At 50.8% G+C, this 27,887-nt stretch overlaps 1 protein-coding gene across 2 annotated transcripts; it reads right to left on the bottom strand.

The window, feature by feature from the left end:
* Positions 1 to 1,356: 1,356 nt before the first annotated feature.
* Vil1 (villin 1) lies at positions 1,357 to 26,611 on the bottom strand. 2 transcript variants are annotated; one of them, XM_010611914.3, is made up of 20 exons: positions 26,407 to 26,611; positions 21,653 to 21,738; positions 21,153 to 21,227; positions 19,737 to 19,933; positions 18,667 to 18,775; positions 18,439 to 18,549; positions 16,961 to 17,163; positions 16,775 to 16,853; positions 16,514 to 16,612; positions 15,282 to 15,435; positions 14,492 to 14,592; positions 14,268 to 14,405; positions 13,587 to 13,745; positions 12,053 to 12,232; positions 11,438 to 11,583; positions 10,416 to 10,560; positions 9,919 to 10,107; positions 8,057 to 8,125; positions 6,720 to 6,860; positions 1,357 to 2,186 (listed from the first exon to the last, which is right to left on the bottom strand). In XM_010611914.3, exons 2-20 carry the CDS (start codon positions 21,725 to 21,727, stop codon positions 2,073 to 2,075), a joined length of 2,484 nt encoding a protein of 827 aa, XP_010610216.1. In that variant the 5' UTR covers positions 21,728 to 21,738; positions 26,407 to 26,611; the 3' UTR covers positions 1,357 to 2,072. The 2 variants fall into 2 exon arrangements, with proteins under 2 accessions (XP_010610216.1, XP_033620525.1); XM_033764634.1 differs by lacking the exon at positions 26,407 to 26,611 and adding an exon at positions 21,997 to 22,061.
* Positions 26,612 to 27,887: the final 1,276 nt, after the last annotated feature.

Below are 27,887 nucleotides of genomic sequence, written 5' to 3'. Positions count from 1 at the left end.
TCTTCTTGATCCTCTGAAAATGGCGAATGACCCTCCTTAACACCCCCTTCCCCGTTTTGTAATTGATCCCAGAGGTAGACTTTTGCTCTAAATCTGGAACATACCTTGAGCTCCAAGTACATGTGAATCTCATGCATACACAGAAGTTTTTAGGGAAGTCAGCATCCATGCACCAGAAGGATGTTTCCTAAGTTTCCCGGTAAGATGGATATGTATTTTTCCTCCCTGTTTTGCTTTACATCCTGTAACACTCACGTGCAAGTGTGTACAGAATCTAATAGAGTTCTGCCCTCTGTCTTTCTAATCCATTACTTCAAAATTCTGCTTTTGTCTCTTGATACATAAGTCTTAGCAACATCTGAAAAAAATATATTTTATTGAAAAACTATAGTTTGTTAAGCCTTGAGAGTTTTGTGACAATTATTTTGCAGTGTCTCACCACAATGATTGATTCCTTTACGGCATGCTTTGACTGATAACCCAAGCAGTTTCTTTCATTGTATTTATGCACAATTAGTAAATTGTTTCTTTTTTATGTATGCAATATGTCTGAGGTTTTGAAGTTATAATTAAAAGTGTGCCAGTATGAATAAGCATTTAGTGGCCAGACATGATGGCACACGCCTGTAATCCCAGCACTTGGGAGGCTGAGGCAAGAGGATCACCATGAGTTTGAGGCTAACCTGGACTACATAGCAAGACACTGTCCCAAGGAAAAAAAATGTGTTTGATTTTAGCGACACTGGACTAAGTATAGAGGTTCAAGTATAGGTGTGCCCACTGGCATAAGAACAGAGTGGATCAGGATCTACAGTCACTAGGTGAAATGCCAGAACAAAGGAGCGATCAGCCAAATGGTCTGTTACAGAAACAGCACAAAGCCTGCACATGGGTGTGCAATCTTCCTGTCCCAAGATTTCCTCCCTCTGAGGGCTTCCTCCCACCTCAGCTTCCCTGGGCTATTGGTTTCTTTCTTTTTAGGGAGAAGAAAACAGAAGTAAGGTTCCTACACTTGGCCTAACAAGCCACTCCCAGGTTTGCTGGCAGCTTTGGCCACATTATTTGTGCGGTGGTTTTTTAATTTAATTTTTTTTATTTTTATTTTTTGCGTTTTAGTGATGATTCTAGTTTTTGCTGTTGTTTTGTATGGAGTGGCACTTTATCTGTGTTTTAGCAGAACTGTTCCTCTGAATCCTTCGTGGTTTCTCCTTTTTCCTTTATAAATTATACAGAATTTTTTTGTGTGTGAAATTAAAACCTTTATTAACCTGCTGTTGGTTTGATTGTTACTTCTGAAAAGGACACATTCTTGCAGACACCTTTAATTCCAGTTCTGTGGACATCACCTTCGTTGGCTGCCTGGATTCCATGCAGCAGCCTGATGTTAGGCCATCGTTACCACTGAGTACCTATGGTTTTCTTCTGAGGAGTGTGAAGCTTGGCAGAGGCTTCTGGATTACACTGCCCCTGCCTTGTTAGAATGAGACAGAGGGTAAACTATTAGCATTTCATTTCACTTTTTGCTTTGGGCCTCAGGCCTAGAACCAGTGGATGTGCTGTTCTCACTAGGTATTATTTAGTGAGTATCGTGTAACCCAGGAAAGCAATCTCCTAAGCCATTCAACTCCCCAAAGAAGGGGTCCTCTTTAGCTTAGCACCTGAGTAAGGTAGTGAGGAAAGCGTGAGTGAAGCAGAGGCCATTACTGTGGGAAAGATACAAGACTGCTCAATGCTTCAGCTCCCCTGCTGTAGATAAAATGGAGGAGTGGCTCAGAACTGATGTGGGAGCATTGGGCTGCCTCTCTGAGGAGGGGAAGCTTTATAACAAGATTAAAAGGAAGTGATCCCACAAGAAAAACGGTCCTCCCCACTTCAGATCACAGGCTCCCTGGGGAGCATCTTTCTGAAGGAGTGGGTAGATTACTAAACAAAAGCAGCATTGCCACATGCTGCAGCCTCAGGGCCAGCTGGGAATGTTCTCTTCAGTTGGCATAGGTCTAAAACCAGTAATGACGATGAAACCTCGAGAGCAGGGTAGGGTGCTGCTGTACCACCACAACTACTCTTGCTTCTTAAAAAAGTCCCTTTTCTTTCTTGAGGTTTTGTTGCTTCCATCGCGGCAAGGCAGAGAAGGCAGCTGGAGTCATTCCCAAAGCCTTGGTAAAATCTTCAACAGACAGGTGTGCCTAGGAGAGGAAAAGGGCCAGAAGACAAAGGTCACAGTCTTCCCAGGCTTGCGAGGTTGAGTCATACAGGTGTGGCACAGAATCAATCAAATGAAGAGCAAAAGCAAATATTGTGAGAGTCAGGAGAGGGATGAAGAGCAGGGCAAGCGGCACTTGGGAGTTCCACAAAAGGACAATAATAATAATTTAAAAAATGAGCTGCTTTATTTTCTACCAGCGTCAAATTCATGTTAGTTTAGAAATGAGTGTTCCTGCTCTTTAGGCCTTAGTTATCCTCTCCATAAAATGGGAGAAATCTCAAGGACCAATTTTTATTTTTATGAGGATGAAACTACTACATAGAAAAAGGTATTGGTTGCGGGGGGATCTGGGTCATCTACCTTTGCAAATTACAGACCAGCCCACAAAGCCAGCACATGAGCCCCAGGCTAGGGAGTTTACTCAGGGTGGATGGATAAGCTTTCACTGCCACCACAGGACACATGGCTCTAGCTTTGGAGCAACTTGGCAGACCAGCTACAAGGGAAGTAGTCCTAAGTGGTCCTAATGGACAGAGCAAGCGACAATCTTAACAAGTACTACTGAGGTGCTCATGAAGACAGGCAGATCTGAGTACAGTCAGTTCTCTTATCAGTGGGTTCTGCATCCATGGATCAACCAACCAGGTTGAAAATCTTAGGGTAAAAAACTACTAAACATGAACAAATTTTTTCTTGTACTTTCCTAAATAATACAGCATAACAGCTATTTACGTAGCAGTTACATTGTATTATGCATTTTAAGTCATCTAAAGTATACAGGTGACATATGCCTATAATCCCAGCACTCAGGAGGCTGAGGCAGGAGGATCACAATTTCAAGGCCACCCTGGCAAATTCCAGTGTAGCTTGGACTACATAGACCCTGACTCAAAACAGAAGTATATGGGAGGATGAGCAGAAATTATATGCAAGCACTATGCCATTTAACACTTAAGCATTCTTTGGTATCCTGGGGTGCCTTACCACCAGTCCCCCATGGATACTGAGGGCTAACTGTCCTCCTGTTTTCAGATGCTGACGCTAATGCTCAGCTCAAGGAAGTCAAGGTCATTTCATTCCAGCACAGGCTCCCTGCCTTGAGTGGCCTCAGGCACACAGTGCAGAGCTCTTGTCATCTCCCTCCTGGAGCTGCGTGTGCACCGCTGTTTATCGGTGGTGGCATTCATCCCTCCAATCTTTGTATTTGTTCAGGTTTGTTCCTGGCTAACAGGGAACATTGCAAAGCCTCCTCACTCTTCTATTTCATAGTGAATGTAGTTATGTAGGAGCAGGTTTTGCTTAGATGGTGGGAGACCCAAGCCAGGAGAAGGATCCTAAGAGGAGAAGCCAGGAAGGCCAAAGAACAAACGGAGCCAAATCCCCTGCTTTGTTGAGCAGAAAACAAAATATTTGAGTAAATGACGTGCCAGTACCTCTCATTTTGTACATGATCAGAAGACTAGATTGTACAATTTTACCTTTTTGCTCTTAGCTTGAAAATCATAACTGGGAGTCATAACTGTCCAGGCCTTTGGTATTGTGGTTTTTGACCCTAATGTGTCACCTCATTGGTTTAAGAAATGCGTAGCAGATCCAGCACTTGGGAGACTAAGGCAGGAGGATAGCTATGAGTTTGAGGCCAGCCTGTGCTACATAGTGAATTCAAGGCCAACCTGAACTGCATAACAAGTTGTCAGAGAGAGAGAGAGAGCGCAGTGCCTAGCAGGTTAGTAAAGCATGATCTTGGGTGTGTCTGGGTGGGTCATGGAAGTGTTACCTACATCGAGTCCCTTGCCCATTCCTCTAGCGCTGTTCCCATCGGATTCCCAACCACCATGAGCTGAAGAGCTTTGTTTCATCACTCCCTCTGCCTTGGAGCCAGCCGACCATGGACTGAATTCCTTGAAGCCATGAGCCAAATTAAACCTTTCCTCCTTTCGGTTGTGGGTGTCAGGTATTGTGTCTCAGCCACAAGAAAGCTAATATAGGGATCTCCACAAGTCAGAGAATTGTTGACTGAAACCACCTTTGTTCTCAGCTCTAAAGTGGTACTATCATAATGCTGGTTAAGGCAGCTAACTACTCTCCAGGTACACTCAAATAAGGATCCAAATTCAAATAGCTATAAAAACAGCATCTTTCAGCCTTCACCTCCCGCTCCTGCAGGCATGGAGAGGTAGATGGGACAGGGGTGAGCGCAGTGAGCTTCCTTGAAATCTTGGGCTGGCTCCAATGAAGCAGAACTGCCCTCCGGGACATTTATTGACTCCTAGGGAGCCCTGCATTACAGCACTTCTTGGTAAACACTGTGGATAGGTTTCAAGCTCAGGTGGGCCTGATGCCCTGGTTCTTTAGCCTGTCATTAACTTTGCCTCCCTCCCCTGGGCATTCTTTCCTGCAGGCTCCTGAGAGCTAGGTGCTGGGAGCCTTCTCCATCCCCAGCAAGCCAATGCAGACCTTGTTTGGGAAGAAGTGAGTAAACATAAGCACTTTGGGCATTAGCGGATTCCTCACAGCTGTGGCTGTGTCCTACCTAAGTCCCGGCAAGCAGCTGCACAGTGCCTGGCTCTGCCAGGACTCCTGGACTCCGACCCTCCAAGCTAGATAGCAAAGTCTGCCCATCCCAGTGGACTTGTGTCTTTCCGTGGCTCATGCTCTTGAGCTCCATCGTCTTGCCTGCTGATTACCAGCCTCACCCATATCCGCCTCCCTGAGGTTTATCACTGGGACTCAACAGATTATTATCTATCTATTGCCTGTAGCCCAGGCCACCACCCCACTCTTGTCAGCGGTCACCTTCCAAGTTTGGAGCAGCCAGAGAGATATGAAAACCTCTCCTCCCCTCCACCCTTGACATTGAACTCAGCTCTCTCACAAGGAAACACACTACTTCCATGATTTTTTTAAAAAATCAGCTAGCGATAACTGATTGTAAAATCTGAGGCTTCTTCAATTGGGAAACTATTTCTTCAACTGCTTCCAACATAGTGAGCTCTTTAACATTGGCGAACCTTCTCTTTAGAAATACATATGTCCTTTTTGCAACATAACAAGATGGTAAAAGTGCAATGAAGAAAAAAAAAAGATGGTAAAAGTGGCCCTCAGAAAACTTGAATTGTTGTTGTTGTTGTCATCATAATTTTTGAGACAGGGTCTCGCTATGTATTCTAGGTTGGCCTTGAACTTGCTGTGTAGCCCAGGATTGCCTTGTGGAAATCCTGCTGTGTTAGCCTCCTGAGTGCAGGATTACAGGCATGTATCACCACACCCAGCTAGAATTCTCATTCTGGCTTTCCAGCTAGCTAGTTAACATCAAGCAAACCACTTCCCCTCCAGCTGGACCTGCTTTCTTGGATACAGAACAGGCAGTAACAGCTTTCATTAATAGAGCACTTTATGTACCAGGGCCTATGATACAGTGAGGACATAGGTGACTTCTAGCCTCCCAGCCACCACACAGATGGGAGAATCCAAGAGAGAACACAGGACATTGTCCTCCAAGCAGTGGTAGAGCATTGCCTAGCACATTGCCTGGCATGCATGAGGGCCTGGGTTCAATCTCTCCAGAGAGAGGAGGGAGGGGAGGTGGGGGGGAAGGGAGTGGGGGGATGGAGAAAAAGAGATTTTGAGGAGCTCTTCCTGCTGTGCTACTCCTGCCAGACCTCCCCTGCACTGCCAGTACCAGCTGAACCATGTGCTGAGTTGTGGGCTCCATCTCTGCCCCAGGTCCTCTGAATTGGCCCCCACCCTAATGTGCATCTCAATCTGGATGACTTCTGGGTGCCTCAAAGGACAATGCTGTAACACAGCATGACAGGGACCAGCTCTGCTACTGCCTCTCCTTCTGACTGCTCTTGCCACCTTCCGGTCTATTCTTCACTGAGCAGCCAGACTGCTATTTTATTTCTACTAGGGATTGAACTCAGGGCCTTCACATTGAGCTACACTCCAAGCACTCTTTAAAAATTTGTTATTTTGCAACAAGGTCTTACTAAGTCACTAAGTTCCCCAGGCTGGTTGCAAATTTGCTGTCCTTTTGCCTCAGCCTGGAAGAGTACTGCTCCCTGGCTTAGAGACATCTTTTCAAAATGTAAATCTCAACTGGACATGGTGATGCATGCCTGTCATCCCAGTATTCTGGGAGGCTGAGGCAGGAACATCCCATGTTCAAGCCTAGGACATTGTGGAATACTTAGCAAGGCCTTGTCTAAAATAATCAATCGATCAATCCTATTCACACTTCAGAGGAAAATGTCTGACTAAATCAGGCTCCTTTTTATAATACTTCCCATGGCCCTTGTACCTTATCTTGGTGACACAGCACTGAAATGATCAGTGTGTTCAGGCTTCTCTGATCTCTGTCACCCAGGGACATAAACTGGCAGAAAAGTGGGACAGGTCTGTCTAGTTCACCAGGGTGTCCCCTGGCATCCAGTGCCCTGTGGGGGTCATTTAGGTTGTCTAACAAAAAGACAAGCCAGATCTTCAGGGGCTGTCAGAGGGCCTCACCCACCTCCTTCCTGCTGGGGTCCACGCCCTCGGGGAGCTCCTCCACAGGCTTGTTTACCAGCTGCTCCAGGGGGAAGATGGGCAGAGGCCCAGAAGTGAAGCTGGTTTTGGTGGTGAACACATCCACTTTGGGGTTTGTGATCTCCTAGGGAAGGAAAGGAAGCCACTAGTTAGAGTACCACCTTCAGGAAGACTTCCATGGCCTGGCCCAGCCTGCCACACCACACAAACACACACACACACACAGACACACACACACACACACACACTCTCCTCATAAGAACACATTACCTGGATTGGACCCCACAGCTACACCAGCTTAGGGCTTTGTACCTGACCAAAGTGTCACTTGGGACAGGATGACTTTTATTCAATGACTTACTAACCTCTTCACTGCCCCCTCCAGGGTTTGAGATCTACCCTCTCTCTCTTATCCATTGTGATATTGTCACTTGGCCCTCACCTATCTGTCCTCTCCAGTCAGCCTCATTGGCCTAGCAAGAGAGGAATGGCGAGCACACTGGGCTTCTCAGCCTCTGGGTGCAGGGCCTGTGAGTGTTGACTGCCCCACACGCCAGGGAAATTGTTTTCAGGCCCTCTATGCAGTTCTGCAGAGTTGCCTCTGTCTTGTCTCCGCTGTGAGCTCACAAATTTCTAGAAGGAAAGGCTTGATTTCATATTCCCATACCCCAGGCCTATGGGCTCAATAAGCTTCTGCTAACTAATGGAAAGATCAGAGGAGGTTCAAGTGTTCTGCTTAGAGCAGGCCTCCCAAGAGTGAGGGTGTGGAGAAGCATCACTAGTTCTCAAAATGCAATTCTTAAAAGGTGGCACTGGGGATTGAACCCAGGGACTTCATGCTGAGCTACATTCCCAGTCCTTTTTCTTATTATTTTGAGACTTAATATTAAGTCACCAAGTTGTTGGGCCCTTTATTTAAAACATACAGATTCCTGCATGCAGAGCCAAACTCTATAAACCATAATACTTGGGAGTCTTGAAATCTGTGTTTTAATATGTTGTCCCATCGTCCAGATGTCTCTGCATAATAAAAATCAGAAACTGGGGCTGGGGGATGTAGCTCAGTGGTACAGAACTTGCCTAGCATACATGAGGGCCTACGTTTGATCCCCAGTATGGTGAAAAATATTGAAAACTATTTGACTAGGAAATGGAAGGCAAAACAGCTAGACACATTGGAGTTAAACAGCAAGAAAAACTTCTGTAAGAAGTGAAAGGAGACAGGAAGGAAGCACAGGACATTGGTGTTTTCTATGGGACATTCTTGGCTCTGACGGCCCCCCAGCTACTTGGGGCCCAGCCGCCCTACTCTGTACTCACAGCAGTGATCTGGCTCCAGTCCTCAGAATTTCCAAGCTCCATCTTCTGGTCCTCATAGGATTTGGCATTCTGTGTATAAAGTAAATAACAGATCAGACCTGAATCTCAGCAGGGGAGACAAAAGGCCATTTTCCTTCAAGAGTTGAAGGACTTGGGTCCAGGCCCTGGTGGCGAGAAGGGGAAAAGCAAGCCTCAGGCTGAGGCTGGAGGAGGCCTCTGGAAAGGTTAGACTCAGGGATGGCTGCGCATTTGTTTGTCCTGGCTCTACTTGCTATAGGATGGAGAGGTCTGGGCAAGCAGCCACAGGCAGCACTGAGAACCCTTCTGCACTGAGAGCTCTAGAGGGCTCAGGGGTCCTGGGGTACAGGAAAGGAGCCCTGCCACAGAGGAGGACAGGCAGCGGAAGAGGCCTCCTTGCAGCCCACCTCCAGTGCCTGGCACCTACAAATGCAAGCCCTGTCAGGGGAACAGAGGAAGACCCAGGTGGAGGGAGGCCCTGGCCTGGTGGCCCTAGGGGCTGTAAATTATATAACAGACGAGTTTAGGGACACAGAGAGCTCAAATATGATGTGTGTGTGTGTGTGCATGTATGTGTATTCAAAGACTTCCGAGCTGATAATCGGAGTTTAACCTTGAGGATGGATCCCAGCAAACTGCAAAACAGTAAATCCCAATGCCAGAGCTTCTCGGAGCTCCATGCCTGGCAGCAGCCCTTCCGTCACCCTGAGTCTGTACTGGTTCCTTCTTCAGCTCATTCCTTCATTCATTCACTCAGCATGGCATCAGGGAGATCCTGACACCACCCAGAGTGCTGGGATGATGGGTGTTTGCCACCATATCCGGCTTTTCTGTCCTTCAGAAGCAACATGTTTCCTGTCAGCACGGTCTCGGAAAAGTTTCTGTGGTGATGGGAATATTCTCTACCTACACTTTCCAACATGGCAGCCACTAGCCACAGGGGGCTACTGAGCACTTGAATTATGGCTAGCAGCAGTCTAGGAAGCTGAGGCAGGAGGATCATACAAGTTCAAGCTCAGCCTGGGCAACTCAGCAACTTAGCAAGACAGTCTCAAAATAAAAAATAATAAAGGGCGACAGATATAGCTCAGTATAAAAGCCCTGGATTCAATCATCCTCTACTGGAAAAAAAATGTGGCTAACAAAGTGACTATTGAAGAATTCTAATTAATCTTTTTTGACAGGGTCTCACTATGTAGTCCAGATTGGCCTCAAATTTGCTATGCTGCCCTGGCTGGCCTCAAAATCTCCATCCTCTTGTTTCTGCCTCTAGTGTGCTGGGATTACAGTATAAGCCACCATGCCTAGCTGAATTAATAAAAAAATATGGCTTTTATCTGTAAGATATATGACCCTTGCCTATCATATACAGCAGCTTGGCTCTAAATATAGAATACAAACCAGACACTACAGTTAGCCTTGGGGTTTTGTTTTATTTTTTGCAGTACTGAGGAGCGAACCTACCACCTTCACACTGAACTACATTTGCAGCCCTTTCTTATTTTTAATTTTGAGATAATATCTTGCTAAGTCACCAAATTGCCCAGGCTGGGTTGAACTTGCAATCTTCCTGCCTGTACTGGGATTACAGGTAGTGTAAACAACCAGTTTAATTAAAAAAAAAAAAAAAAAGCTTCCTTTCCTCTCCCTCATCAGGGGCCTTACTGGCCCTAGTTTTTACTCTAAGCTCCATATGACCCTTTTACAAATAAGCAGGTCATGTATCCCAAAGGAACAGAAAGGCTTGCAGGAGTCCAGCCGCCCTCTAGGCTGTGTCTTGAAGAGGGCAGCTTTGCGGTGGATATGGTGAGCTGTGAGGACCAGGCTGGGTTGGGGCCACTCACACTCCATTTGAAGGGATCCCAAGCCAGGAACCAGCCTGTGAAGGTGGGGGGCTCATGTTCTTGCTTCACCACGATGATGGGGGTGTTGAGGTCGCGGCCGCTGGGATGGGTTTTGATGTACTCCTGCACAGTGGTGGCCGCAGCCCTCTTCTCCTCCTCATTGGAATTCTTCCCTATCCAGAAGAAGATCTGTGGAGAGTCCCAGCAGTCAGGCCTTCCTCTCCTCTCTGGTCCACAGGGCTCTGGCTCAGTTTACCCCAGATGTCCACTAGTAGAGCCCTGACCCTGCCACTACCCAGCTAAATGACCGTAGCTCCATCCTGCCCTGCAGCCCCTCTGGGTACAATACCCTTCTTCCTCGTTTGCTTCAGTTCCTGCTGTTCATCATTCCATTTCAAGAAAACTCTAATGCTTCCTGAATCCAGCAGCCTCTGGGACTTTTTGGCCCTGGGGATCAAGGTGGGTGGGAAGGGCAGTTCCCAGGCCCTCGATCCTACCTGGTCCCACACATCCAGCAGAAACACATCATCCTCCTCCAGGTCATCCTGATTGAAGTCAGGGATCTCCGTGGCCAGGAAGCGCCCGGTCTGGTTGGAGCATTCAAAGAGCCGAGGGGAGATGACCATGTTTTCCTCCTGCAGTCTGCAGGGTGGAGGGAAGACCATGTTGGTAGGAGGAGCTGGGGGAAGGAGGCTCAAGGACAAGAACTCTGAGGGACTCAGGCATGGAAAGGCCTCACCAGATGCCCCAGCTTATGATAGACAAAAGGGTCCCCTCCTGTCCTGAGAGTAAATCCCCACTGCTTTTCTGAACATGAACATGCATTTCATAGCCCTGGTAGGAAGTTCTCCTCTATCTTCCCTTTATCGCTCCTCGTGTGGATCATAGACATTCTGTAGACAAAACACTTGCTTTTGTTTTTTGTTTTGTTTTGTTGATACTGGAGATCAAACTCGGGACCTTGCACTTGCAAGGCAGGTGTAGGCACCACTGAGCTAAATCCCTGGCTTGCTTTTGTTTTGGGTTTGTTTTTGCTTTTTTTTTTTTTTTCCTTTGGTTTTGGGGATGAACTCAGGGCCTTGCACAGGCTAAGCAAGCATTCTACTACTGAGCTACATCCCAGCCCCAAAACCCATTTGAAGGAGGTTTATGGCTGGTTCTTCTCAATATCCCAGGCCTATGCCAGCACTGAAGGGCAGAGCTGGGCTCTGGCACCTTCTTCCTCAAGGGCAAATAGTCACCCCTGCCAACTCCTAAGCTAGGAGCTCCTGCCAATGCCTTTTGCCAAGAAAGCTACCCCAACCCTGGGCCTGGGCATCCCTTAGTGAGCAGTGTGGTCACAGCACCGTGCCCCAAAGACTCCAAGGCCATTGGCTGCCCCCTGTCCTTCCTGTCACCCTGGGGGCCTGGTATACCAACCCCTCTGTCCACACCTGTTGTAGGCTCTGAGGACGGGGCTTGGACACTGGCAGGCCCTTCTGTGTCAGGGCATGAGCCGGAGGTGGGAGCCTGCAGTTACCTCTTGGCGTTGGCATAGGGGGCCTTTCCGCCCAGCGCCATCCAGAAGTTGGCTGGCTCCTGCCCCTCTACCACCACTTGCTTCTCCGTTGGGGAGATGGTGTCAGCCACCATCTTGGCCATCTCCCGCTCATCCCCGCTACAGCCCTGGGCAGAGAGTGGGGTCAGCTGTGCTGGGGGAGACTCTTGGTCCCACCCCTCCCCACCCTTCTACGGGTCCCCTGCCCGGAGCTCTGGGGTGTGAGAGAGCTCTCCTGGGTTGGGGCCCCTGTGCACACGGTCAACAGCAGAGGAGACAGGAAGTCTGCAGAGGGTTAGAGAAGGATTGCAAAAGGTGATGGGTCTCCACTACAGAGACAACAGTGGAGATAACTGACAGGTGCAGCTGCTGAGAGAGCCCAAGACAGACCTAAGGGGACCTGTGACAAATAGAACAAGAGTCTGGTTCTGACACCAAGGCAGAGGACCTAGGAATGCTCAGAGGTGGGGCAGAGAGGGAGATAGCTACGAGGCATCTGGGGACGCAGTGAGTGTGAGCTGGTGGGCCAGGACTCCTGCCCCAAGCCTGTCTGCTGTGACGGCCAAGGCCTCCCCACCCTCTGATCCCTGTGCACACCTTCCCACACCACAGGTAGCAGCAGGATGGGGTCTTGAGGACATAGACATCATTGGAGTTGAGGGAGGCAGCCCGGGCTGGGACCTCAAAGGCCTTGGTGTTGTTGGCGCTTGTTCCCCGGACCTGGAACAGCCGTGTGGAGGGCACAGGCTCCAATTTGTTAGCTCGGGAGGTGCCTCCCTGCAGGTGGCACAGGGCAGGAAGACAGAGGCATGAGCGACTTGGTAAATATGACAGTGGGGGGTGGGGCACAGAGAAAGAAAGGTGGGTGAGGTCTTCCCACCCCTCCAGCTCCTCTGACACATCGTAGCCAGGCTAATCTTTCCAAAGCTGGCTTTGATCCTGGCACTGCTCTGCTGAGAACCTCTTGGTGCGCTCCACTGCTTTGAGAATAAAACCAGCTCCTCAGTGGGGCCTGTGCAGATCCCAGGGATGGAGATGCCAGCTGCCTTTGCCGCCTTGCTCCGTATCCGAAGCCTGGGGGTGCTTTGGCCAAGCTTCTCATTGTCCCCCGCAGGCCTTTCCCCTGCACCTGCCTTGGGCCCTGATGGCCCCCCTACACTGCAAGCCCTTGCTTGATCCCCGCCAAGCTCTTCAACTCTGCCCCAGACATCCAGACCTCCTGCAGACCCCCTTGAACTCTATGTCCAGTCCCAGATGACTGTTGCCCTGTCCCGCTTTGAACACAAGCACAAGGCTGTCCTCTCCCGAGTCCATGGTAGGAGCCTGCCACTCCTGTCCTTGTTTGGTGCGTTTCAAAGGACTGTGTACTTAGAAGGTGCTCAATAAGCAGATTATTGCTTAAACAGCTGCATGAGGTGTCTATTTCATTTTGTTGGAAGGCACCAGCACAGTTTGGACAGGTGCATCATTTCGGCAAACTGAGCATAAAACCTTTTTCATGTAGAGGATTCAAGGAGTCAGAGCGCAGAGGGTGAACAGTACCTGCCCTTCAGGGCTCATTATGGATTTTTCTTTTTTTTTCCTCTCTCTCTTTTTTCCTTCCTTCCTTTTTTCTTGAAGATGGACCCCAGGGCCTTTACATTGAGCTTAATTCCTAACTCTTTAAAAAGAATTTTTAAAAGCTGGGCATGGGGGCACATACCTATAATCCCAGCTCTAAGAAGGCTGAGGCAGGAGGAGCACAGCAAGTTCGAGGACAGCCTGTGCTATACAGTGAGTGCAAGGCCACCCTGAACTACGTACACAGCAAGATTCTATCTCAAAAATAGACCCCCCCAAATATATATATTTAAATGTTTGAGTCACTAAGTTGCTGAGTTGCTTAGGCTGGCCTCAGACTTGCCATCCTCAGCCTTCTAGACAACTGGGAGTATAGTTGTATACCACCACTCAGGCCATTGTGTATTTTTCTAAACTAAGTAAGTGATTATTTTTCTTACCATTTCCACACCGTTGACAGAGCCTTGAAGGGTCCTCTTCTACGAGGAATGGGCTCCACCCTGCACCCTCTCCCCATACCCACCTCCCTGTCTCATGGATGCTCAAACTTGCCCCAGCCCAGCAGCCACACCTGGTAGACCACCATGCGTCCCTTGAAGATGGACATGAGGTGGGGTGGCTCCTTGCCCATGGGGACGTGGATTTGGACTGGTTCATCGTTATACTTCTGGTCCAAGAAAACAGCTTGATAGGCCGAGGCTGCAATTTCATCCTGGCTGGCCTGGCTGCCCTGGGGATGAGCAGGAAGGAATGAATAGGGTGGAGCCAGCCTCAGTGACAACTCTGTCCCCAATTCTGACCTGGCCCCAGACCAACAGGCCTCCCCACCAGCCCCCAACCCAACCTAACTTCAACCTCAGTTTCAACCCCAGCCCTGACCCAGCTCAACCCCAGCCTTGATCCCCAACTTGCCCTTCTCCTCATTGGTCCTTGCTCTGGAAAAGACCATACCACTCACCCCCCACAAGCGCCCAAGTATCTCCCAGCTCCCTCTGGATTACAGGACCCTCAGGCAGAGCAAGGGAAGGGAATGTGCAGCGTGATGGGGACTGGCAGGGAGCCTTAGAAAAGGGTGGTGAATGGGGACACTCCGTGGGATCTCACAGCCAAAGCTGCCACAAGATGGAATGGGCTGCCTCTGTAGGGGGTGAGCTCTCCATCACCAGGGCTATTCAACCCAAGCAGGATAGCAGGTGCATGGTAGAGAGCAGCAGAGCTGGCTGGGATTGTGTGGGATGAGATGGAGCCTGACCTGCCAGATGTACAGCAGGTAGTGCTGCTTCTCGCCGATGAGGTAGGTGTACAGCAGCAGGTAGCAGTCACCTCCATAGAAGTGGCCTACCCACTTGGATTCCACAGGCACCAGCTCCAGGTCCTCAATGCGCCACACCTGGGGCCAGTATGAGATCAGTGTGGAGGCCAGGCTGGCCTCCATTACCCCTTCTCCACCCATCATCGGCCCCCTCGTGCACCTACCTGCACCTCCCCGCTCCCGTCATCCACCATCTTCTGCTGGGCAGCCACCTGGGGCTGCACATGCATGGATGTGGCATCAAACTTCACTTGCTCCACCTTGGCTGCCGTGGGGGGAAATCATGACACCAGCTCTCACCAACTGAGGTCCCCCAGGTCCTTACAACAGCCCTGGGTGGTGACTACAGTTGTTAGACCATTTTATAGATGAGGAAACTGAGGCTAGAAGAGATTCAGTGCTCACCCAAATTTGTAAAAATAGAGAACAGCAGAGCTACAGCACAGAATCACATCCCCATGACTGTAAAATATCTGCTTCATCAAAGCCTCCCAGAGAAGCCAGGGGGCAAAAAAGGGGACAAGAACAAGGTTTTAGCTTTGTTGATCTACCCGTCTGGAGCCCTGCAGCATTCAGAAGTCAAGCGTTGACCTTGTCTTTCAGCTCAACAGGGAGCTCTGCTGTGATGGGAGCTGTGCTCTCCCTTCAACCTCCCCCCAATTCTGAGCCCAGCTCTGAGCTTGGCTTCAGCAAATATTGTCTACAGAAGCTGTTTGGCTCCCAGGGAGGCCCAAACCTATTACAAAGGAAAGGCAGATCATTCTTAGCTCCCTCTGTGTGGTACTCAAGTTTATGCATGTTACCCAGGGTCTACACCCCACCAGGAAGAGCTCTAAGCCAGGGAAAGTGTGCCTGGAAGCGACCCACCAGGGAAGGAAGGTGGGAGGCAGGGAATTCCTCTACTGGCCCAGCTCCTTGTTCTGGACTCCCTCTCTGCCCCAATCTAGCCCTCACCCACAGAGCCCACAGTGTGGGTTTTGCCGAGGCCTGAGGTCCGATTGGGCACAGTCCACTTCTGGAAGAGCTGCTGGAAGACAGCTGACTCCGCCCCATCATTCTGCACCTCCACCTGTGTGCTCTCTGGGTACTGCTTGGCTTTGATGAAATTCTGGGAAGGGAAAGGAAGGGAAGGGGAGAGGAGAGGTGGCAGGGGGAGTAGTGGGCTGGCTGGATGCCATGTTCCTCCTCAACCCCAATTCCAGTGCAAGCCAAAGCCTAGATCTCATTCCAGCCAGACCCACCATCAAACCTACCCCTGGCCTCGATCCCAATGCTAACTCCAAACCTAACCTTACTGTCATCCCAACTTCAAGGTCAAACCTGAAACCACCTCAAGGCTCATTCTGACCTTAACCCTGAACCTAATACAGTGCTACCTCGGTTCACAAATTTAATTCTTTCCACAATTCTGGTTACAAACCAAATGGGACAAGAACCAAATTCATTGTTAGGGTTCAATGCTGACCTTATAGGGAAGCTTGACTTAGTTTTTATCCAATTCGACAGCGACTAGAATCACGGAAAGAATGAAGTTCGTGATCAGAAGCACCACTATAATGACCCCAAACTTAACTCTGATCCCAACCACAAGGCCAAATCTGACCCCTAGTTTGACCCCACCTCCCCTCTAACCTTAACACTCAATCCCCTACTCTAACTCTGAACCCATCCTCCAATCCAACACCCACCCCAAGCCTGTTGGGTTACTAACTCCAGCTCCAGCAATCACCACAGACTCTGACTTGGCCCTGGCCTTGAGTTGACCCATTTCCCTTTTTGTAGTACTGGGAATTAAACCCAGAGCCTTCACACTGAGCTACATGTGCAGCCCTTTTTTATTTTTATTTTTTATTGGAGACACAGTCTCAAGTCGCTGAATTGCCCCGGCTGGGCTTGAACTACTTGCAATCCCCTGCCTCACTGAGCTATCCTGTTCCCTCTCTAAACCAACCTTGAGCATGGGTAGGTGACAGCTCAGATCCTGAGGAGGCCCCAGGTCACCTGGTCATTGGCTTTCTGGTATGCAAAGAACTCCTCAAGATGACTACACAATGTCCCCTCAGCCCTAATAGCTGGGTGGAACCAGCCCCGAGTCCTGTCCTTGTAGAATCTTCCCTGGTAAGGGCCATTAGCCTCCCACTGCTATCTGCATGTTCCTGACCCTCCTTCCCAACCCCTGTCCCTACCAAGGCCTGATTCATGGCTTCCTTCCTCTCCTGTGCATTGGCATTCTTCCCCTTCCACACAAAGATCTTCTGGCCCCCCTGGTCCAGGATGAAACAGTCCTAAAGTCAGGAGAGAAAACCCAGCTGAGAGCCTCATGGTGAGGGGGACGCTGGGCTAGGCCAGCCTTCCCTCCCATGCCTGTCCCAGAACCCTGAAGTTCTTCCTGCTTGGCGAGAGGCAGACCAGGCTGTTTGAAGCCGGGTATCCTCCAGCCCTCTCACCTCATGGCTGAGGAGGTCCTGTGTGAGTGGCCGTGTGGCAACTTCCCTAACCACCATCTTTCCCTCTGAGTCAGACACACTGCAGGATAAAGTGAGGCATAGATGGGAGGGCCCAAGCCCTCAGCCAGGGCACCTTGCCCACCCTGGAAGTCCCTAGCACCCAGGAAGAGCTCAGGCAGTGCTCACTGGTACAACTTGAGGGCGGCCTTGAGTGCGGGCTCCACCACTGTGTCTGGGATGGCTGCCTTCAGCTCTGTGCGCTTGCCGAGCACGTAGTTCATCACCTCCATCAGCTGCGGGCTGTCCTCCTCGTTCTCCCCCTCTACCACACCCACATGGGTGCGCCCACCGCGCTCCTGGTCTCGGATCTCCTTGGCCAGGGTCATACCCTGCAGAAAGGCCAAGGTGACCCACGAAGGCTGGCAGGGAGCAACGCAGCGTCCACCAGCCCCAAACCCTGCCAGGCAAGCCCCTGGCCACCCCCAGCAGCCATAAGAGCTGGAAGCAGACTTCTAAGGTGTACATGAGAAAGACTGGAGGAGAGCAGAGTGAAAAGCCGGCTTCCTCTTCCGGCAGGAGGGTGTCTGGGGGGACTTGCCAGGGCTTTTGCTTTTACATTGTTTTGCACAAGAGCTGAGCCTTGAGGATCATAGTACTGTTCCCAGTTTCTATGTCCCAAAGTATACTTGCACAGTCGAGATGCACACACAGCCTCACAAATGCTCACACACAAGCACAAGCATTTTACACCCACAGCAGTCTCTCACAAGTTCCCACAGACACGTGCATATTCATGCACATAGCCCCCCATGGCACAGTTCCTCTTGTGCTCCCCCACCCCCCACACACACTCTGCGGTTCACCTTCCCTTTAGCTCCAGTCCCCCCTCTGTACTTCCCTCCCCAGGTTGTCTTCCCCATCTCAGGAAGCAGGACTCAGCCTGAAACCATGATTCTACAGCTCAAGGCTTTGAGTCAACCTCAGTCCTCCTCCCCACACCCCTCATTCAGCATGCAGATAAGTTTGTGGGTTCCACCTGCCAAGCTGAGCCTGGGCGTCCCTGGCCTCTGCTGCACCTGCGTGGGCACAGGCTCCCTGCTGGCTGTGATCTTGCCCTGGCCCTGTCTCCACTTGGAGGTCAGATGGCCTTTGATAGTGTGGGGCATGGAACAGAAATCCTAAGCTTCTTACGCAGACATCTGGCCACATAAGCTACCCTGTGAGACCTGCGCCTGCTCTGCAGGCTCCTGCTGCACTGGCAGACCCTGCCAGCCACCTCCTTCCTGCCCAAGGGCCTTCTCCTCCCCTATTTCCTCCTAGAGGCCATTCTACACCCCCAGATCTCCCCTCCTGCCTGGCTCCCTCACTGGACCATGAGGCTCTGCCACTGTCACTCACCCCTGGATCCCGAAGGCTTGGCCTGGGGTCTGCCACACTGTGGGGACTCTTTCCACTTGAGGGGACAAGCCACAGTACACATACACACAGCAACTCCACCATGCATCTCCCGTGCACATAGAGACTCGGGTTCTGTCCCCACCAATCAGCCTATAGCAGGGGCAGAGGGTGGGGAGCTGGTCTGGCTGAGGCAGAGGTCTGGTAAGTTTGCCTGGGATGGGGCAGGTGCTGGAACTGCAAGGAGGGTGTTGCCCGGGGAAGGTTACCCTGAGTCTCTCCATGCGGTTACTCTCAGGACCATTCCACTGGATGATGAGCTTGCCGAGATCCAGCAGGAAAACGTCCCCTCGGTTGAAGCTCTTCCAGGACATCTCCACCTAGGGTGCACAGGAAAGGCCCAGGCCCCGCACAGAGGACCCATCCATCAGCATTGTCTCCTGGCCAACCCTCCCTGCATGTCACCGCCCCCACCAGTGCCCTAGGGGGCTGCACACCTCTCCAGCCACCACATTCCTCTTGCCCTTGACATGCAGCAGCCGCTGGACGTTGCTGGAGTTGGTCTCCACGTGCTTCATGCCGGAAGCCACGCCCCCTTTCTGGATCCTGAGGGGAGAAGACAGTCTACCCGAGGAAGCAGGGCTGGGAGGGGTGCCAGGCCCCTGTGTCCCAAGTTCTTGGCTGCCTGGCTGCCCTTGGGGCCACCTGAGAGTCCGGTGGGGGTGACGTGAGATGAGTGAGATGCCCAGGGTGTAAACTGTAAGGAAGTGGTCATTGCTGGGATCCTGCAAGCGTGAGGCCAGCCTGAGGCCTGCCTTTGCATGTATCCGTGGCAGTAAGCAGCTCCTAAAGTCTGCACCCCAGATCCTTACTCTCTCACGCTAGCCCCAACCCTGAACCAGGCCAGGACCCAGAAGCCAGGGGAGTGTAAGAAAAGAAGAGCAAGGTGCAGCTCAGGCACCCAAAGGAGTAGACAGTGGTGTGGGAAGAGGAGACAAAGATGAAAGGGGAGATGGGGAAAGGCCTAGCCTGTCCTACAGGTCAGCTGCAACAGGCTCCAGAGCCCAGGTTTCCAGGGGAAAGACAAGAGCCCAGAATCTCAGACTTTTCCAGAAAAATCTAGAAGGGCAGGTATCTGCCCATTTAGCCAAAGAGGGAAGGGGCTTGATGTGACACCCTACAGGCCTCCTTAGGCACGGAGCTCTCTAGGACACTCAGACAGGTGCTCATTTATAGAAGTCCACAGTACTTAGAGTCACAGGATTTCAGAATGACCACCCGGGACAGCTCACAGCACCAGCACACTCAGAGAGACAGGGCCCAGGACAGGGCAGCAGCAGAAATAAGGGCAGTGAGTGGAAGGTGAAGAAAATCAGCAAATACCCACTGTGGGTCCTTCTGGCCTCCCCTCACAGCCTCAGGCTTCCTTCCCTGAGCCAGGTCACCTCCCTCTGCCCAAGGGCTTCTTACCAATGCTGTGGGTCCCAGCGTCTCTGCCTCCTCAGCTCAGCCCCCATCTCCCGCCCCGCAGTCTGTCTCCCTCCCAGCACAGCACACCCCTCCCTACACAAGGCCCTTCTTGAAGTAGCCACGGAAGGTCTCGCTCTCATTGCCCTGGACCTCTCGGTGCTGGACAGCCCGGCCCTTCAGGAAGTCGTCCATCTGTGTGGTGTAGATGGCGGCCGCCCCCTGCTCATCCTGGGATGAGTTCTGGCCAATCCAGTAGTGGATATCGTAGGTCAGGTTGCTTCCAGTCTTGTGGATCTGGGGAGAGAGGGAATCCAGTGTGCCTGAGGTCCTGGGCTTCCGCAGTCCTGCGATTCCCCGCCTCCCTGTCTCCCACACACAGGGACAGTGCGGCACCGGGGAAGCTACCGGGCTGGTGGTCGGGACCTCTGGGCCATCACTTTGCTTTGCCCCTGACTGAGATGGGAGTCAGGTGACTTCCTCTCTGGGCCACTCTCCCCTCATCTTGGAAATAACTTGCTTACACTATAGCAGCATTTCCCAAAAGCACAGCATTTGCATGTAATCTACACACATCTCCCCTGTACTTTTTTTATTTTTATTTTTTTTGAGACAGGGTCTCACTCTGTAGTCCAGGTTGGCCTTGAACTGTCCAACCTCTTGCCTCAGCCTCTCAACTGCTGGGATTACAAGCACTCACCACCATGCCCATCTCCTTCTATATACTTTAAACCGCTTCTATATTACCTAGACTATGTAATGCACTGGAAGTGCTCAGGAAAAAGCTGTTATACTGTGTTGATTAGGGAATGATGATAAGAAAAAAGTCTGTAAATGCTCAATACAGATACTGGGTTTTTTTTCCTGAACATTTTCCATCTGTGATTGGTTGAACCCACTGATACCCTGTAGATACGGAGGGCGACTACATACAAAGTGATGCAAATACTTGAATACTTTCTAGCAACTTTATATTTATGACACACAACACTGCTTTCTACTTAGGGATGTGCACTTATAATGCTAAGTAACTGTATTTAAAATGGAGTCAATATAAAGAAAAATATAAATGCCTGAAAGTGCCAGGGGTACCAGGTAGCAAAATCAAGAAGGTGACACGGGGCCGGGGATTTAGCTTAGTTGGTTCTGCCTCCTGCCTTGAAAGCACAAGGACCTGAGTTCGATTCCCGCACCAAAAAAAAAAATGTTTTTGAAAAAAGAGGGTGATACTAAGGTGCCTGCAGATGTCGGAAATGGGGACTTTGGTGAGACGGCATCACACCAACTCAGAAGGTCCCACAGGACCGTGAATCCACCAAAGTTGCCTGGGACTTGAGCTCAGTGGCACTAGGGCAGGAAGAACCTCTTACCCATGCAGGCCTCTGACCCCACTGAGCTGGGCACCTGGCACACTGGAAATGCTGTCTCTCCCCACCGTCCCACCTTGGTGTTCCCTCCCCAACACCCCTGTGGGCTTTGCTCTCTGCTGAGCCCCTGCCCCTGCCAGACCACTCACAGCCAGGACCACATAGCAGTCACCGTCGTAGAAGCTCCCAAAGGTGCTGGAGGGAACAGGCACCATCTGCATGGCCTGAGGAGAGAACAAGGTCAGAAGGGCAGGAGAAAGAGAGGCAGGGAGGAAGCAGATGGCAGATGTACGCCAGGAAGGGATGGAGAAAAAGAGCAGGGGAAAGGCAGATGAGAGAAGGAAAACCCACAGAGACAGAAGAAATGACAAAGAAAATAGGAGCAGGAACAAAAAGAGATGAGTGAGGGCAGGAAGTGGAGAGGAAGTTGAGGGAGATGGGGAAGAAATGGAGGAGAGGGGAAAGGGAGGAAGTAGAGATGTGGGCGATGAGGAGAGGAGATGGAGGAGGGTGTGGATGATGCCGGAAGTGATGGGAGAAGCCAGTGACAGGTGGCAGCAGGTGCTCCAGGAAGCCACAGGACAGGACTGAAAGTGACAGAGCACTCCAGCCTCTCCCTCCCCTCCCCGTCGAGCACAGCAGGGCTCACCTCGATCCTCCATATCTGTATGCCAGGGGTGGTGATGTTGAGAGATCTTTTTATTTGGGAGCTCAGTTCCGTCATGGTGGAGGAGCCTACAGAAGAAGACAGGTGGGAGCCAGGCTTCAGAGCAGGGAGTGTCCTGGGCTTCTGGCTCTGCCCTTCCAGCCTAGCCCAAAGAGGCACAGTGTGCCTGGAGGCTGCAGGCCCACAGCCTAGGAGTGGAAGGAGAGCTGACTCCCCATTCTGGTCCCTGATGGCTGAGGGCCCAGTCTCCAGCCTTCTGACCCAGCTCTGATCACATCCCTCTCACTCAAACACCTCCCCAACTCCCTTTCACCTGCTGGACACACCTTTCTTCATTTAGCCCCCTATAATTTCTGTGTTTGAAAATCTTTTATCAGAGTCGTGTTTGTTTGTTTTAAATCATACAATGGACTGGGGGTTTAGCTCAGTGGTTCCACTGCCTGCCTCGTAAGCGGAAGGTCCTGAGTTCGATCCCCTGTACCAAAAGAAAAAAAGTCATACATAGCTGGGTGTGATGGCACATATCTGTAATACCAGCACTTGGGTGGCTGAGGCAGGAGGATCGCCTCCAGTTCAAGGCCAGCCTGGGCTACATAGTGAATTAGGCCAGCCTGAATTACATAGCGTGACTCTGACTCTGTCTCAAAAAACCTAAATAAATAATCATACAGAGTTTCTAAGAGAATAAAGACTTAAAGGTATATGCACCCAACAGGACTGAAAACCAATATTATAACAGAAACTTGTACTTAAAGTTCATAGCAGCTCTATTCACAATAGCCAAAAGGTAGAAAAAAAAAACAAAAAACAAATCTCCAAACTGGATGAACAAAGAGGGGTGTATCTACATAATGAAACATACTCAGCCATGAAAAGGAACGAAGTACTTTACTTCAAGGATACACGGATGAAACTTATGCTAAGTGAAAGAATCCAGACACAAAGACCACCTACTGTATAACTGTTTACATGAAATATCCAGGACAGGTAAATCTGTAGAAATAGAGGGAGAGGTTGCCAGGTGCTAGAGCAGAGGACATGGGAAGAAATTGCTAATAAGGACAGAGTTTCCATCTAAGATAGCAGAAAAATCTGGAAGTAGGCAATATTGATGGTTGCACAACATTGTGAAGAGATTAAATACCACTGAATTGTGTGCTTTAAAATATGTAAAATGGGGTGCAGGGGTGGGTAGCTCAGTGGGGCTGTGCCTGCCTTGCAAATGGAAGGTGCTGAGTTTGATCCCCAGTTTAAAAAAAATGTCAAATGGTAAATTGTATGAGTATTTTACCACAATAATTTTTAAAAAGTGTGTGCATCAGGGCATGGTGGCACATCCCTATAATCTCAGCATTCTGGGAGGCTGAGAAAGAGGTTTGAAAGTTCAAGCCTAGTCCAGGCAACTTAGTGACTTAGCAAGACCCTGTTTCAAAACTACATAAATAAAATAAAATGAGGCTGGGGCCAGGGATTTAGGTCAATGGATCCACTGCCTGCCTCGCAAGTGCAAGGTCCTGAGTTCTATCCCTGGTACCAAAAAAAAAAAAAAAAATTAATTAATTAATTAATTAATTAAAATGAGGCTGGGGCCAGGAGTGGTGGTACACACCTGTCATCCTAGCACTTGGAAGCCTGAGGCAGGAGGATTGCCATGAGTTTGAGGCCAGCCTGGGCTACATAGTGAGAACCTGTCTCAGAACAGGAGAGAGATAAAGAGAGAGGGAGGAGGGAGGGAGGGAAGGGGCGAGAGAGAGAGACAGAGAGAGAGAGAGAGAGAGAGAGAGAGAGAGGGAGCGCCCTTGGTTGAATCCCCGGTACAGAAAAAAAAAGTATATGCAATAATTTCCTGTCCCTCGTGAGCTACTCCCATAAACACCCTTCAGTCACTGCATGGTGGCCCACAAAATGTAGACAACACAAAGGCCATGACTCTCTACTTGCTCACTACTAACTCCAGTTTCTAGTGAAGTATGAGTAATTTGCTGGATGAATGAATGGATAAAGGGAGACAGTGAAGAAGAGAGGAATGAAGAAGAGAGGAATGAATGCATAAATGAATGGCAGAGTGAACCCCATACTGTAAGCCCCTCTCCCCCACTGAGCTAGAAGACGCCCTCCCCAGGTTTCTCCTGGCTGCTTGGTGCTTTGTTTTGACCTGTAGCTGTGTTCGCTCCAGGTGCTGATCAGAATCACCTAGGGAGCTTTTTAAAACTACTGATGTACCTGGGCTCAGGCCGCATCCCCAGGGGTTCAGATTTAATAAGCTGGAGTGAGCTCTGGGTCTGGCTGCTTTATTTTCTGCTGCTGGGAGGTGGAGCATGGGTGCTCTGTAAACTCCCCAGGGATCCTGCCGCAAGCCAGGGCAGAGAACCTCCTGTCCCTAGTGAATCTCATCCCAAGTTTCCCCACCCCACTCTCCATGGCCCTGCCTGCAGCCTGGCAGGAGTCACCCCTCTTGACTGCTCCTTGGACAGGTGACTAATGAATGAAAGGTCATGTGGCCCCTGCAGGTCACGGCCTTCACACTGACAGCTTCAGATCTCTGCAGCTAATCTCTCCTTGCACTTTGACTCTGAGTCACATCTTGGAATAATAAACGGCCATTTGGAGACTCCATGTTCTGAGCCCCAAAGGGAGGCTGCTCTCTGGTGTTCTAGAGTTCGGGGGCCAGGCCACTGGCCCAGTCTGATCAGTGTCCCTTGCTGACATGGGCCACCTGTGTCCATCATTGGCAGCTTGCTGTGTGTTTGTAGGAGTCCCTTGGGCCAGGCTCCTCCTGGTGTCCTGTAGGCCAACGCCCCCTCCATCAGGTGTTCCTCAACACTAAGAGTCCCAGGGAACCGCAGGTTCAGCAGAACCAATTTGAAGACAAAGGAAGAGAATATTTTCTGTTTAACTCCGCTCACTGTCCGTGTCCCCAAGCTCCTTTCTCCAAAACAGACTCTGGCACCTGCCAACTGTACACTGCAGACCTAATTCCTTGCCCAGGAGCGAGGGGTGTGGGCAGCTACACACTGACCTCAGAAGTCACCACAGTGGCCTGCCATGACTCCAGGAGAAAACCCACAGCTGGAGGAACTAGAGGTGGACACAAGGGGCGCTTCCAGCCCACATTCAGGGTCCACATGCCCTCTTTGGGGAGAAAGCAGGACTGGAGGCTGCAGAAGCCTGAGCAGGGAGGGAGGCAGCCTTGCTAGGGATAAGGGGATTCAGGGGAGGCTGGCTCTGAAAGGTGACCCGGGCCACCCATGGTGACCTCTAGCTGCTCCTGCCCCCTACCCATGTTGATCAGCACCTCCCCTAAACTTTGGAGAGGGTACAGGTCCCTGACTCCTCAGACCTGGCCGGCAAAGCCCTGGTTTGCACCCGTGCTCATTTCTCTCTCGTACTGAATGAGTTGAACTCATTCAATGACTGTCCTCACTCCTAGGCCCATGTCTTCTATGTCCTGAGCCTGGAAAAAGGGTATCCTTAGCCCTGGCCCCAGGCTGGATCTCACCCCTGCTGTGCCCTCCACCAACTCCCTCCCCACCTGTTCCACTTGCCCAACACATATGCCTTTCCAGACTCAGTTTAGGTTTCAGTTCTTCCAGATCCTTCCAAAATCTCAAGATGGACTGGCTTTCCCCCACCCCGCCACCCTGGACTGATGTCTCACTTTGCCCCAGACCACATCATGATGAAACGATCTCTTTATAAGCCTGAGGTCCATGAGTTCCCCAACCTAGACAGGCTCGTCTCTGCGGGCCCCCCCAGACTCTAGCTGACAGTAGGTGCTCAACAAATACCACTGAAGGTGAAAAACTCAACTGGAATAAAAGGAGGACCTTCCCGGTCCCTGGAGGGAATTAGGAACCTGCTGTCTCTAGCCATCTTTCCTTTCTTATCCACTGCCCTGTGATTCCTAGGGTGCAGCTTTAGGGAGCCCAGGGTCTCAGTTCCCATTCATTCATTTGTCTCTGCACTGGGCAGGTTCCTCCCCTCAGTCAAAGGACACCCGCCTACTTTCCCTGGTCTGTGAAGGCACAGGGTTGGAGAGCCCCCAGCCCCTCAGCGCCAAGGCTCTGCCCCTCAATGACAGGAAAATGTCTGAGTAGATGACCCTGGAGGAGGGCGGCCAGTGTGTCCTAAGGTCCAGGGCTGGACTTGGCTCCCACCCCCATTTTAGCTGAATGGGACCAGACAGAGAGGGCCTGTTCTCATGGAGGGGAGATGTTCCCATTCTCCCATTCAGTGCCTCATGCTGTGCCTCACATCTGGGATCCGGGAGGTGAGGACCCTGAGGTCCCAGAAGTGTCTGGGAAATGAATGGTGAGATAAAGAAAGAAACCACTTCAAATGAGGAAGAAATGGGCAAAAGGATGAACTGAGGGGGAAGAGAATGCTCAGGTCAGGGTGACCACGCAAGGCTGGTCTGTCTCGGACTATCTTGGTTTTAAGTCTAGAAACTCTAAGTCCCAAGATCTGCCTCAGCCCCAGGCAGTCCAAGAAGGTGACACCCTGCATGGTCCTGGGGCCAGTCACAGAGGAGGGGCCTCCAAACTTCTCTCCCTGGAGGCCCAGGACAGACCTGCTGGGCTCTGGGTTCCTTGCTCTTTCCAGAATCTCAAGGCCCCCGCTCACTCCCGAGCCCATTCCCAGGTGCTCTAGCTGACCCCAGGCTGTCCATAAGAAGCAAAGACCCTGTTTCTCCCCACCACCTGTGCTCCCCATGTGTCCCCACCGTGTGGCCTTACCTGTCAGAGGAGACTTCCGCCACCTGGGAGATCTCAGGGAGTTGTGGCGAGTTCACTGCAAGAGAGCGACCTTTGTCCTCACCCCCCTCCTCTAGGAACTGCCTTCGCCATATAAGGGAAGATAGGGCCCCAGAGAGAGAGAATGGCTGAGGGGGTGGGGAGGCAGGTGCCCGTTGGGTCCCTGGGCACCCATAGCCCAGCGACAGCAGTGATGAGCCCCACCCTTGGCTCTGAAGCCAGCCAGTGAGCGCAGGATGGGGCTCATTTCCGCCAAGGGCCTGGGCCCTGCTGCAGGTGGACAGTGCCTGCCAGGGAGGGGCACAGGCGCCAACCCTCCCTCCTCTTCATAGCGGGGGGCGGGGGAGCCTCATCTGTCCGCCCTGTCCTAGGGGGTGGAACACCAGGGAGGACTCCCCGGGGGCTCGGAGCCTGGAACCAAGGCTAGGGCCAGAAGTTCACAATTAGGGCCCTTCAAGGAGACATAGGGGTCCTGACACCCCAAAAGGGCCCTTCAGCCCAGCCCTCGCTTATGGGCACCGATGCCCTTCTGTCCTTCCCACGTTGGGGGCCCAAGCTCCTCCTTGAGATTTTATGATTTACCATAAACCGGTACCCTTGGACTCTGCTCTGTATCAGGACCACACAGCTTCTGCTTTCCACGCTTGGGCCTGGGGGTCCCTGTCACTGGGACGGGAAAGGGGTGCAGCCCACTCCATTGTGGGTCATGTTCAGATTCAGCACCTTGGGCAGCTGTCCCCAACCTGCAGAAATTCTCATCTTCCCTGGATCCCAGCTCTTCGGAGGGTGAGATGAAGTGGGCTGGCGGAGGCAGCCCCTTCTCCTGACCACACCCTCCCAAGAGCTCTGGAGACCAAAACTACATGTGTGTGCACAGGTGTGCACCACAGGTGCTATTTTGTTTATTTTCTTTCTTTCTTTTTTGCAATAATGGGCATTGAACCCAGGGCCTCCATGCTGTGTTAGAGTGCCAGTGTTTTTTTATTTTGTGCTTGTCTGTTGGTTTTTGTTTTGTTTTAGAAAGGGTCTTACCAAGTTGCTAAATGCTCAGGTTGGGCTTGAACTTTTGATCCTCCTGCCTCAGGCTCCCACAGTTCTAGGATTGCAAACATCCCTCACCTTTCCTGCCTGCCATTTCACTCAACTATATGAACAAAAGTTCATCTCTAATTCCACAAGAGATAATCTACACACAAATCATTGCTAGTGATTTATTTTGAAGAATCTTTTCATTTGGGGGGATGCATTTATTTTTTTTTTAATTAGTGCACATTCTGAGTACATCACAATTATATTCATCAAGGGGAGTTGGTACATGCATATAACACATCTTCATTATTTTTACAGCCCTTTCCTCTCCCTCTTGCCACCCTAATTCCATCTCTTGGTCCTGTCCCCTTCCCATTTGCAAAAGATCTATCTCCCTGTTTCCTATTACATGCCTTTTATTTTGCTCTTTAATT

Source organism: Fukomys damarensis, unplaced genomic scaffold (genome assembly GCF_012274545.1).
Source record: "Fukomys damarensis isolate Sample0158 unplaced genomic scaffold, DMR_v1.0_HiC HiC_scaffold_16, whole genome shotgun sequence".
NCBI classification, from domain to species: Eukaryota; Metazoa; Chordata; class Mammalia; order Rodentia; family Bathyergidae; genus Fukomys; species Fukomys damarensis.
Note: the sequence above shows the minus strand (reverse complement) of the source record. Positions and strands in the feature narration are given on the sequence as shown.

Bases quoted from the DNA above. Each gene is read 5' to 3' on its own strand.
- Vil1 (XM_033764634.1), bottom strand. The intron at 15,436-16,513 runs GTAGGGACAGGG...TTCCCTTCCCAG, and splicing joins AAGCCATGAATCAGGCCTTG to AATTTCATCAAAGCCAAGCA. The intron at 2,187-6,719 runs GTGGGTGAGGCC...TTCCTCTCCTAG, and splicing joins TGGACCCCAGCAGGAAGGAG to GCACACCTGTCTGTTGAAGA.